Source organism: Trachurus japonicus, chromosome 15 (genome assembly GCF_045865225.1).
Source record: "Trachurus japonicus isolate A0001 chromosome 15, Traja_1.0".
NCBI lineage: Eukaryota > Metazoa > Chordata > Actinopteri > Carangiformes > Carangidae > Trachurus > Trachurus japonicus.
In genome coordinates, this window is record NC_140921.1 from 287,671 (window position 1) to 300,384 (window position 12,714).

At 44.4% G+C, this 12,714-nt stretch overlaps 2 protein-coding genes across 3 annotated transcripts in view; one reads left to right on the forward strand and one right to left on the reverse strand.

The window, feature by feature from the left end:
- Nucleotides 1–12,714, reverse strand: part of yipf3 (Yip1 domain family, member 3) — a 302,848-nt gene that overhangs the window by 207,768 nt on the left and 82,366 nt on the right. The gene's annotated exons all lie outside the window — the stretch shown is intronic.
- The window catches only part of LOC146972897 (LIM domain-binding protein 3-like), a 42,309-nt gene that overhangs the window by 17,163 nt on the left and 12,432 nt on the right, over nt 1–12,714 (forward strand). Inside the window, exons 6-7 of one of the 2 annotated variants that reach the window (XM_085799134.1) lie at nt 10,421–10,572; nt 12,197–12,239. In XM_085799134.1, the coding sequence (XP_085655260.1) occupies nt 10,421–10,572; nt 12,197–12,239 (195 nt within the window). Of the gene's footprint in view, nt 1–4,873; nt 4,897–6,302; nt 6,477–10,420; nt 10,573–12,196; nt 12,240–12,714 lie in introns of both variants that reach the window. The other variant, XM_085799135.1, reaches the window with a different exon arrangement.

Here is a 12,714-nt window from a genome sequence, read left to right on the forward strand (position 1 = left end):
CGTTAATAGATCCATGCGTTTACCGCAACTATGACAACGACTGAAACCATGGAAACGTAAACGTAAAATTCCACCGGAAATGCAAAACCGGCTTCCGGTTTTGACTAGGGATGTCACAATTACTTGTTTTCACAATTAATCGCGGTATTAAACGCCACAATTAATTAATCGTAAAGATTCCTAAATACCGTCACTTTCCAAAAAGGATTATGTTGGAAACACGGAGGCAGATGTTGCACCAGAGTGAAGGAAAATGTAAGAAATACTGGTCCGTTTACCTAACGTAACATACGATTGGTAGGAATTTAAGCGAGTCATTTGTGCCACAAATGACAAACTTAAACATTTGGTGTTGGTGACAATTAATGACTTGAATGTTTAAAACACTTCCCCTGCAGGATTAATAACTGGTTAATGGTTATATGTTAGTCTAATAATAAAGACTTAAAATATTTAGTGTAAATAATTTGTAATGTAATTATATTTTGACTGTATTTGATTTTACACATTCATATGATGTAAATTAATTAATGCATAATAATCATGATAATCGTAACACCGTGATTATTTCTCTGACAATAATCGTACAAAGAAAATTTATAATCGTGACATCCCTAGTTTTGACCATAGATGACGTTCGGAAACTTGTGGATATTGTCGGCCCAGATGATCCGACCCGAACACGGCAAAATGAATGAATAAATAAAGAAGAAGAAGCCAACCAGAGTGATCCTCAACCAGAACTCGTTGTGTCGGTCGCTCCAGCGCTCCCATGGAAACGAGCCCAGACTTCCTTCTCCTTCTAGCGATCTGGACCCGCTGGTTTTGTTCTGCATCCGAGCCGATCGTTGTGTTCACATCTGAACCAAAAGAACCGTTCAATCGCTGCCTGTTCCAGAACAACGCCTCCAAACCAACCAGGTGTGAAGGCGCTCAGAGAGAAAGAGAGAGAGAGAGAGAGCTGGACCAGACTAGACCGGACCGGACTGGACCGGACTGAAGGTCTGACCGGTCTCAGCTGGCGGAGTCAGAGTTACAGTGTGTGAAAGTCTGTAACACCTCGTCCTGACATACAGCGAGCAGCAAGCGAAGCGGCAACAAAAACTCGCGCAAAGCTGTCCTGATGCAGCGTGACGATTTTGTGGCGAGTATATTCTATTGGTTCAGAATCCAAACCAATCAAATTATCGAGGGATGTAAACAAACTTGCGGCGCTATTCTGAGATTCCTGGCATTTCCTGGTTGCTGTTTCTCACATCTCTGAGTGTTTGTTCCTCTCATATTCTCCTCTCTCTGATAACTAGCTTGTCAACAGGAAGCAGCGTGGACTTATCAACCAATAAGAAGTGTTTAGGGGCGGGACACCGCCGCCAAATGTCGTCCAGATAGAGACAGAGCGATAATTTCAGGGTTGAGTGACATCGCCAGGGCCGGTCCCTGGCATAAACCCTCTATGTGGTTGTTTAGGGCCACAGCCGTTAGGTGGGGGGCCACATGATCAGAAAGGTACCGGGGTTCATCAAGTCATTTAAACATCCTGAGGTCTGCACGTGCAGCTATGAGCTTTATATGTAATGTGAAGTCAATATTCAGCTTCTTTTATCTCACATTTGAGACATTTGGTGAAAATAGAACGGCAGAATGACAACATTTGTGCTCAAAAAACAATCTGACAAAATGTCATTTTAGACTTGTTTTCTACACTTATCTATTACTGTATTCATATCCTATTTCAAGCACCAAAACAGTTCATTCTCATGACTGAAGGAGTGTTTTCACAAGGGATTTGACATTTTTCAAAAAGCAGACCTCAAATTTCCAGCATTTGTCCTAAATTATTTCTTTCTACAGTGTTCTAGGACAAACTGGCCTCAGTGTGCTTACAGCGGAGGTTCTAATATTTAGACATAAAACACTTGAGTATTGTTACATCTGCAAGTATCTTAAAAAGATACATTTAAGAAAATATGTAAAAGTGGAGAAAATGGCCTCAAACCTCAGAGGGATAAACACGTCTGTATTCAGTTTTAACCAGTGATTTGGTGTTTGAGCTTAGAGTGCAGGGCCACAAACAAAAACCTTGTTTAGGGGGCCACCAACATCCTAGAGCCGGCCCTGGACATCGCTGGACGGAGCGATGTTGCTCGCGGCGTCAGGACAGGCTGATTGAAAAGTAGCTACGCATTCTAATCACTTTTCCTCACTCGCGTCGCTGTGGCATCGTTGTAGGTCAGGACCGGGTGTTAGCAGCAGTGTTTCCTGTCAGAGGGACGGCAGCCTGAGCAGGACAAACTTCCTCCGTGTGGTTGAGCTGCACGGGGTTAAAGTCACACGTCAACGTCCTGATTTAATACATGAATCAACTTATAATCTAAACAGTCTGAACAGTTGAGCCTGGGGGTGGGGGGGGGGGTCACATGGTCAGTTTCATACACTGATGATGAAGGAGGAGGAGGAGGAGTGTGTGTCTCTCTAAGGTCAACACACACACACAGCTGACGTCAACCTTCACTCTATAATCATTTACAGGGACAGGAAGTTGACCCCCCCCCCCCCCCCACACACACACACACACACACACAGTAACAGATCAAAATACACACACTTCAGCACTCACTTTAAAGCTGTGATGAGAGGTGAGTATGTGGCTGTTACCATAACGATTCATAATCTCTCTCTCTCTCACACACACACGCACGCACACACACACACACACTCACACACACACACACACACACACACACACACACACACACACACACACACACACACACACACACACACACACACTGTGGTTCAGTTACTGTGTCAGTGATGAAGCCAAACACCTGTTGGTTCTGAGCTGCTGTAAAAGGTCAGGGAAACTTCTGGACACACACACACACACACACACACACACACACACACACACACACACACACACACACACAGTTCACAGTACACAGTACACACACACACACACACTCAGTGACAGATGATTGATTGAATGCTGATTGACAGCTACAGTAACTGTAGCTTATAAATCAAGTGATGTCACAGTAGTGAGGTCATCGCCTGAAACAGGAAGTGAACAGAAATAACTATACAGACTATATATATATACAGCCAGTACCGGTACGTACTCAGCAGTAGTATGTAGTATACAAACAAAAGTTAAATCTGCAGTGTGCGAAAAATTCCCGGACGTTGCACTGATTCAGAAAAAATCTACATGGTGTACTGTATCCCACAATGCAATGCTCCCCTGACGTCTAACCGCAACCAACGACGGTTTAGAGCAGTGAAGTATCTTTGACCTGTACCATAACCATGTTATAACTTAATGTATAATATATATAATACAATAAAATATATATAACACAATTTAATGTAGACTGATGTGTTCATGGTAAAACATTTATTGATGATGTAATGTGGTGGTTTCTGTCCAGAGCCCGAGGGGTTAACCCTCTTCTGTCCACTACACACAGGAAGCTTCACTTTACATTCAGACTAACTAATGCTACTGATACAGCTGTTAGATTTCATCACTGAGACCAACATTTATCTCCTAGAAATACTTTAACCAGCCGGTGGTAAACCTCTAAAAGCCATCGGGTAAGTTAATTAGCGATGGTTTTCTCCCCCGGGATGAGGACGGAGGTTGGCCGGCCGAGCAGCTCTGCAGACCGGCTGCTGTCTCTGTGATGTCCCGGTCGCTGCAGAGCTTCACTTCTCTGAAAAACATCGGAGCAAACTTCTAAACAGCCGTCGTTTGGATCAACTGGCCGTAGATTTGGGATCTAAACAGTTACTTTCTCACATGAAAACATATTAAAACTTAATAAAGTTACATAATAACAGCGCTAGAGTGAGAAATAAAACATATTAAAACTTAATAAAGTTACATAATTACAGCGCTAGAGCGGGAAATAAAACATATTAAAACTTAATAAAGTTACATAACAGCGCTAGAGCGGGAAATAAAACAGCTTTTAGCCTGTTTTACAGCTACTGCTACCGGTTGCTGTGAAATGCATTCTGGGAAACTCGTATACTGCATACTGCGGTGTGAACGGTGTCGGTCTGCTGAAGTAGCAGACTGAATACTACATTCAGTATGCAGTATACAGTACATACTAACGCAGTATGTAGTAGGCAGTACGGTAGTATGCGGTTGTGAAAACAGCCTTTGGCTCGGGGTACACTGCAAAAACTCAACATCTTTCCAAGAATATTTGTCTTATTTCTTGTCCAAATGTCTCATTTCTTGTCAAAACTAATCTCTTTCCACTTAAAATAAGACTCATCACCTAAAAATGAACTTGTTTTTAGATCATTTTCACTTGTTTCAAACTCATTTTCACTTGAAATAAGTAGAAAAATCTGCCAGTGAAAGCAAGTTGTTTTGTGTTTGTAATAAGAAAGAAAAATTTGCTCCACTATCAGATTTTTCTACTTATTTCAAGTGAAAATCTGCTTGAAAGAAGTAAAAAGTGTCTAAAAACAAGCTGCTTTTAATGTGATGAGTCTGATTTTAGGTAGAATGAGATTAGTTTTGACTAGAAATAAGACAAATATTCTTGTTAAGATATTAGAGTTTTTGCAGTGTAGGAGCGCAATGCATTGTGGGTCATCATGTAGTACGCTGCAGTGTAAACGCTCTGCATACTGTCTGATTGATGAGTATGTAGTATGGAAGTATGGAAGTATGGAAGTAGTAGTATGTGGTTTCTAACCCAGCCGTAGAGTCAGCTACAGGAACATGATGTAGAGTATATAGTATGAAGTATATAGTAGCCTATATAGTATATAGTATGTAGTATAGTACAGGAACATGATGCGGTCCAATCAGAATGTGACGTACTGACCTTTACTCCTCCTCCTCTCTCAGGTTTTCTCTCCTGCTGCTCCAAAGTTAGTACCTGATACCGCCAGCTGGTTGTTTGTTGTTGTTGTTGATCTGGTGTTTGTTTGTTTATTGTTGATCTGGTGTTTGTTTGTTTATTGTTGATCTGGTGTTTGTTTGTTGTTGTTGATCTGGTGTTTGTTTGATTGCCGTGGCTAGAGCTCTGTAACAGAGAGTAAGGACAGCATTGGTCCAATGGCAGCGCCTCCTGGTGGACGAATATGGGTTTTGCAAAAGAACTGACATCTCTGCATTGTTGGTGAATGAGCAGTGTGGTGTTTTCAATAATTTAAGGACATTTATAGATCACCCACGTTAATAGCATCATTGAGGATCCTTTACAGATAAACATTAAAGCAGATAACAGCGGCACGGCCGTTTCGGCTAATGCTGTGTTCAAGGCAGGCTTTTGAAACCGTAAGTTACAGCTTCAAGTCACAACTACGACTTGGTAGCGTTCCAGGTAACCCGTAGCTCGTGTTTTTACCGTCCTGTTGTCTGTGAAAGTTCCCTATAACGGCCACTCGTAACTTCCGACCCGTGAACTCGTACCAGATCGAACTGGTATGACTTCACAGGAAGGAAAAACACAAAGTACGAGTTTCCTTGAACGCACCATGAGTTAGCAGCCCCCGCCCTTGTCAGGCATCAATTGGTCCTCGTGCTACGTCACCACATTCACGCGCATCCCTTGGCTGCACACACAGCCCTTCATGCCGTTCTCTCCCCTCATTGGATAACACTTGTATCCCACAAGGAAAATTTTCTCCTCGGGTTACAGCAGAGCAGAGTGACGGAGAGACTCGTGTTTAGGCTGAAATACTTCATGTAAGTGATTGCTGACGGAAAATAGGACTATTTAGGACTTATATTAACAAAAACATTCCACTGATATCTGCTTTAACACATAGGAGAGTAAAAAAAACAATAAAAAACAGTTTTCTACATGAATGTTTCAATCTACATTTTGTAATAAACTAATTCTAAGTATAATCTGATATGACCAAGACACCTAAAAACAAAAACACGGCCGTTTTCATCAATTTACCAGCAAGTGGGCAACACACATACATTGGAGTGAATGGGTTTTCTGGGCGCTTTTGCAACACCCATATCCTGCCACTAGGGGGCAAAACCCTTAAACCCTTAAACCCTTAAACCCTTAGACCCTTAGACCCTTAGACCCTTAAACCCTTAAACCCTTAAACCCTTACCACGGGAGTCAATGGAGGTGTCCTTACTCTCTTTTACAGCTCTAGTTGTGCTGGGACTACATTTCCCATCAGCCCCGTGATAACCTGCTCCTCCCCCCCCTCTCCCCCGCCTGCTGTGTGTTCTGCTGTGAGCATGATGACGTCATCACAACACCACCCTCACCCCCCCTCCTCCCCCCTCACCCCCCCCCCCCCCACAGCGCGGGCTTCAACTCGGCCCTCAGCACCCACCAGCCCATCGAGGTGACGGGGCCGGGCGGCACGGCAACCATCATCCACGCCCAGTACAACACGCCCATCAGCATGTACTCACAGGACGCCATCATGGACGCCATCGCCGGGCAGACGCAGAGCAAAGGCCACGAGGCCGCCGGGTGAGAGCACAGCACCTCCTCCTCCTTCACCTCCCTTTACTCCTCCTCTACCTCCTCCTCCTCTACCTCCTTCCTCTTCCTCTTCCTCCTTCACCTCCCTTTACTCCTCCTCTACCACCTCCTCCTCTACCTCCTTCCTCTTCCTCCTTCACCTCCTCCTCCTCTACCTCCTTCCTCTTCCTTCTCCTCTACCTCCTCCACTTCCCTTTCCTCCTTCACCTCCCTTTACTCCTCCTCTACCTCCTTCCTCTTCCTCCTTCACCTCCTCCTCCTCTACCTCCTTCCTCTTCCTTCTCCTCTACCTCCTCCACTTCCCTTTCCTCCTTCACCTCCCTTTACTCCTCCTTCACCTCCTCCACTTCCCTTTCCTCCTTCACCTCCCTTTACTCCTCCTCAACCTCCTCCTCCTCTACCTCCTCCTTCCTCTTCCTCCTCCTCCTCCTTCACCTCCTTCCTCCTCCCTTTACTCCTCCTCCTCCTCCTCTACCTCCTTCACTTCTTCCTCCTTCACCTCCTTTACCTCCTTCACCTCCTCTTGCCATCGCCGGGCAGACGCAGAGCAAAGGCCACGAGGCCGGGTGAGAGCACAGCACCTCCTCCTCCTTCACCTCCTTCACCTCCCTTTACTCCTCCTCTACCTCCTTCACCTCCTCCTTCCTCTTCCTCCTTCACCTCCTCCTCCTCCCTTTACTCCTCCTTCTCCTCCTTCACCTCCTCCACTTCCCTTTCCTCCTTTACCTCCTTTACCTCCTCTTGCCATCGCCGGGCAGACGCAGAGCAAAGGCCACGAGGCCGCCGGGTGAGAGCACAGCACCTCCTCCTCCTTCACCTCCCTTTACTCCTCCTCTACCTCCTTCCTCTTCCTCTACCTCCTTTACCTCCTTCACCTCCTCTTGCCATCGCCGGGCAGACACAGAGCAAAGGCCACGAGGCCGCCGGGTGAGAGCACAGCACCTCCTCCTTCACCTCCTTCACCTCCCTTTACTCCTCCTCTACCTCCTTCCTCTTCCTCTTCCTCCTTTACCTCCTTCACTTCTTCCTCCTTCACCTCCTCCACTTCCCTTTCCTCCTTTACCTCCTTTACCTCCTTTACCTCCTCTTGCCATCGCCGGGCAGACGCAGAGCAAAGGAGGCCACGAGGCCGGGTGAGAGCACAGCACCTCCTCCTCCTTCACCTCCTTCCTCCAACTCCTTCACCTCCTCTTCCTCCTCCTCCTCCTCCTCCTCTCAGGGCCGTTGCTAGGAATTCTGGGCCCCCTTAAAGAATACTAAAGTGGGTCCCTCCCCCTAACTTTTCCTTTTTTTTTTTCTTAGACTACGTATGTATTATTGTTTTTTATTTAGCCTTCTTTGTTTTGATGCTAACACCCGGTCCTGTTCATGTTCTGTTCCACAGTCGGACCTTATTTTGTAGAGTTTAGTTTCTCTGTTTCTTCCTCTCTGAGCTCCAGCTGTCTGGTTTAAAGATGTTCAGTCTGTGGCTCTGAGTTCTGTAATAACCTCTAACACCCGGTCCTGACCTACAACGATGCCACAGCGATGCGAGCGAGGAAAAGAGATTAGAATGCGTAGCTACTTTTCAATCAGCCTGTCCTGACGCCGCGATGTCGCTCAACCCTGAAATCATCGCTGGCGTTGTCTCTATCTGGACGACATTTGGCGGCGGTGTCCCGCCCCTAAACACTTCTTATTGGTTGATAAGTTCACGCTGCTTCCTGTTGACAAGCTAGTTAGCAGAGAGAGGAGAATATGAGAGGAACAAACACTCAGAGATGTGAGAAACAGCAACCAGGAAATGCCAGGAATCTCAGAATAGCACCGCAAGTTTGTTTACGTCTCGATTATTTGATTGGTTTGGATTCTGAACCAATAGAATATACTCGCGTATCATCATCATATTAAAAGCAGTTTGTTTTTAGACACTTTTTACTTCTTTCAAGCAGATTTTCACTTGGAATAAGTAGAAAAAATCTGATGGTGGAGCAAGTTTTTCTTCCTTATTACAAGCACAAAAAACTTACTTTCACTGGCAGATTTTTCTATTTATTGTGAATTTAAGTGAAAATGATCTAAAAACAAGTTAATTTTTAGGTGATGAGTCTTATTTTAAGTGGAAAGAGATTAGTTTTGACTAGAAATGAGACATTTGGACAAGAAATAAGACAGATATTCTTGGAAAGATGTTGAGTTTTTACAGTGTAGGCTACTATGAGTATTAGTCAGGGTCTAAGCCAGGGGTGGGCAATTATTTTTTCCAGAGGGCCACACTGACTCCGATAAAGTGAGTGAAGGGCCACACGATTCGAAATCAAATTGAAACATCAAATATTTATTGCTGAATTATATATAATTATATATTAGCCTATATAACTACATATATTTGGTGGAAATGATTGCATTACAATAGGCTGACAGCCCACAATCCATGTAATCGCATTTTCAACTTATATCCATCACAGATCACTGAAGAAACATGCTGTATTGTGATATAAATATGGACTCAAGGCAGATTGTTTTATCAAAACTTACTGACCATAAATGACTGCACCAATTAATAATGTTCACAGACACTTGAATATTATAATTAAGCACTCAGATCCTTTTCAGTTCTGATTCAGTGAGACTGTTCTATTTGTATGTAGATAACATTTTATTTATGAAGAAACACAATACTCATTTGCTGCTGCCTAACAGCACCAACATGAAAAAAAAAAAAGTGATTTGATTACAAGCGTAGCCATTGGTGGATGGAGGCTTCAGACGCACGTGGCTACAATCAGTCATATGGTCAATCACGTCAGAAAACCCAGCGATCTCATAAAATGCTCTTTTAATCACAGTTTGCTAAACCTTAGTGTTTGGGAAATAATAATTAGGTGCCGTGATGGGGCTTTGTAACCGTCAGCAGTTACGATTCGGCTGACGGAAGGTTGTGAAACACCGGCCCGGTCCCGCGGTCTAGGCTGCCGCTGACAGTCAGAAACTCCGCTGTGGAGAAAACCTGCACCAGAGCGGCTCATCTCTCTCCTCCGTCGGAGCTCTGGTGTCAGACAGAGAAAGAGACTGAGCAGCCGTTCATCACTGTCTTCTACCTGGAGGAGGTTACTTTCTGTCTGCGATGTGCAAGCTCCTGATCTGACAGGGCTGTCACTGTTTCAAACAGCTGATTAGTGCGCATCAACGTAATAAAAGCAATCGGGTCATAATAGCAGTTCGGCTCGCACTTCGGCTCGCGGGCCGGATTGAGACGGCATGCGGGCCGGGTCTGGCCCGCGGGCCGTAAAATGCCCATGTATGATCTAAGCAGAATAAATCAGTCATACAAAGATTAGACTACTGGGGTTTTTTATGGGCCCCACTGGGCGCTGGGCCCCTAGAGTTATCATCACCTTTCTCCCCTATACAACGGCCCTGCTTCCTCCTCCTCTTCCTTCACCTCCTCCTCCTCCTCCTCCTCCTCCTCTTCCTCCTCTTCCTTCACCTCCTCCTCCTCCTCCTCCTCTTCCTTCACCTCCTCCTCCTCCTCCTCCTCCTCCTCCTCCTCCTCCTCCTCCTCCTCCTCCTCCTCTTCCTCCTCTTCCTTCACCTCCTCCTCCTCCTCTTCCTCCTCCTCCTAACCAGGGGTCAGTCCAGTGCAGCCGTCTCTTGTGCAGCACCAGTGTTTCTGTGTGTTTGTGTGTTTGTGTCTATGTGTGTGTGTGTGTGTGTGTGTGTGTGTGTGTGTGTGTGTGTGTGTGTGTGTGTGTGTGCAGCTCTCTCTCTGACTCCAGACTCAGGTTCATTGACTCCATCATGTTGAGGTTCAGGCTGAATGTTCTGCCCCCACCTGCCCCCCCCCTCCCCTCAGGCCTTCAGGTGTGTCTCACCTGTGTGTTGTTGTGTTGTTGTGTTGTTGGGGTGTTGGGTGTTGTGTTGTTGGGTGTGTTTGGGGGGCGGGGCCTCAGTGCTGCGACAGGTAGAGGTGTGGACAGAGCGTCTCAGGTGTACCAGGCCGTCCACTCAGACCTGGACCACGACCTGGACCAGACCGGTCGCCGTAGCAACGCCCAGTCCAAGTCCTTCCGTGTCCTGACCCACCTGACGGGGACCGAGTCCTGTAAGTTCTCACCTGTTCTCACCTGTTCTCACCTGTTCTCACCTGTTCTCACCTGTTCACACCCACCCTCACAGAAAAACCACATGAACTTCACGTGCTAAATTTTGCACATGTGCTCTACATGGTAAAACCACATGTGTTCCCATGTAGAGCACATGTGCACATTTTTTTTTGCTGCTTGCGGCTTTATTGCGGCTTCTTGACCATAAGTCAATTAGTGTTGAGCTCATTTGCATATTTAAAATAAATTTTCAAAGAAACTTGTAATACAAAAAAAATTACTTTTCATGTATACTTTCATTGTGTAAAGTTTCATTGTGGTAGGAGTAAAGGAAAAAAATAAGCCTATTCGGGTGTATTTTGGGCATATTTGATAAGTGTGTGGCTCATTTGCATATTCAAATTCATTTTCAAAGAAACTTGTAATACAAAAAAATGTTACATTTCATAGATACTTTCATTGTGTAAAGTTTCATTGTGGTAGGAGTAAAGGGGAAAAAAATAAGCCTATTCGGGTGTATTTTAGGCATATTTGATAAGTGTATGGCTCATTTGCATATTCATATCCATTTTCAAAGAAACTTGTAATACAAAAAAATTATTATCATGTCTACTTTCATTGTGAAAAGTTTCATTGTGGTAGGAGTAAAGGAAAAAAATAAGCCTATTCGGGTGTATTTTTTTTAGGCATATTTGATAAGTGTGTGGCTCATTTGCATATTCAAATTCATTTTCAAAGAAACTTGTAATACAAAAAATGTTACATTTCATATATACTTTCATTGTGAAAAGTTTCATTGTGGTAGGAGTAAAGGAAAAAAATAAGCCTATTCGGGTGTATTTTTTTTAGGCATATTTGATAAGTGTGTGGCTCATTTGCATATTCAAATTCATTTTCAAAGAAACTTGTAATACAAAAAATTTTACATTTCATATATACTTACATTGTGTAAAGTTTCATTGTGATAGCAGTAAAGGAAAAAAATAGCCCCATTGGGGTGTATTGTTGTCAGCACCATAGACCTTATACAGTAAATAATGATGCGTATTAAACATATTTCCCCAACTAGGATTTCTTAGGACTTTTAGTATGTTGTTCTGGACACCTCATAGAAATGATGGATGGTGAAAAACATTCTGTTACAATTAGTCTGTCATAAAACGCTATTTTGCCTGCCTATTAATTATTTTTCTCATGTGAATAGGGTAAATTTTTTAACCTTTAGATATCTCCATGAAAATTACCCAGTTGATTATTTACATTAAGACAAACAAAAAAAGTATTATAAGTTTTTTAAAATTCTTTGTCAACATGTGACAAAGGTCTAAACATTGGGTGTAGCAGGTGAAAATGTCTTGTTCAATCTTGTAGACATTGTAGTGTATTATCCACCTGAGCTTTTTTGCTTTAATATCTTGAATTATCTTATGTTCTTCATGGTGTTTTCTCAGCCTAAAAGTTAAGGGATAGGTCAAGGGTCATTCACTATTTGGATAAGAACTTCATTTGTGAACGCTATTTTTCCTGGACTAATAAAATTGGGCCAAAACAAAACTACATGAACTTCACATGTGCCAAATTCTGCACATGTGAATCATGTGTTTTTTTCTCTGTGTGTTGCAGCGGCGCAGGAGGAGGAGGAGGAGGAGGAGCTGAGGAGGAGCAGGTAGGAGGCAGAGCTCTGACCTCCCAGCACCTGACCCCCCCCCACCCACCCACAACCAGAAGGAACCGTTACCATGGTTACCCTGTTACCACGGTGTCACCCCCCCCCCCCCCCCCCCCCGTCTCCCTCTTCTCTCTGCTCTGATTGAATCATCTCTCCATTAGGTCCAATCGATCCCTGCTGCTTCCTCCTGACACACACACACACACACACACACACACACACACACACACACACACACACACAGACACACACACGCACACACACACACACACACACACGCACACACACACACACACACACGCACACACACACACACACACACACAGAGACACACACACACACACACACTACACACACACGCACACACACTCAGACTCAGTGACTCAACATGAATCAGGAGGTCGAGAGGCTGAGTGTGTGTGCGTGTGTGTGTGCGTGTGTGTGTGTGTGTGTGAGTGTGGAATCTGTCACG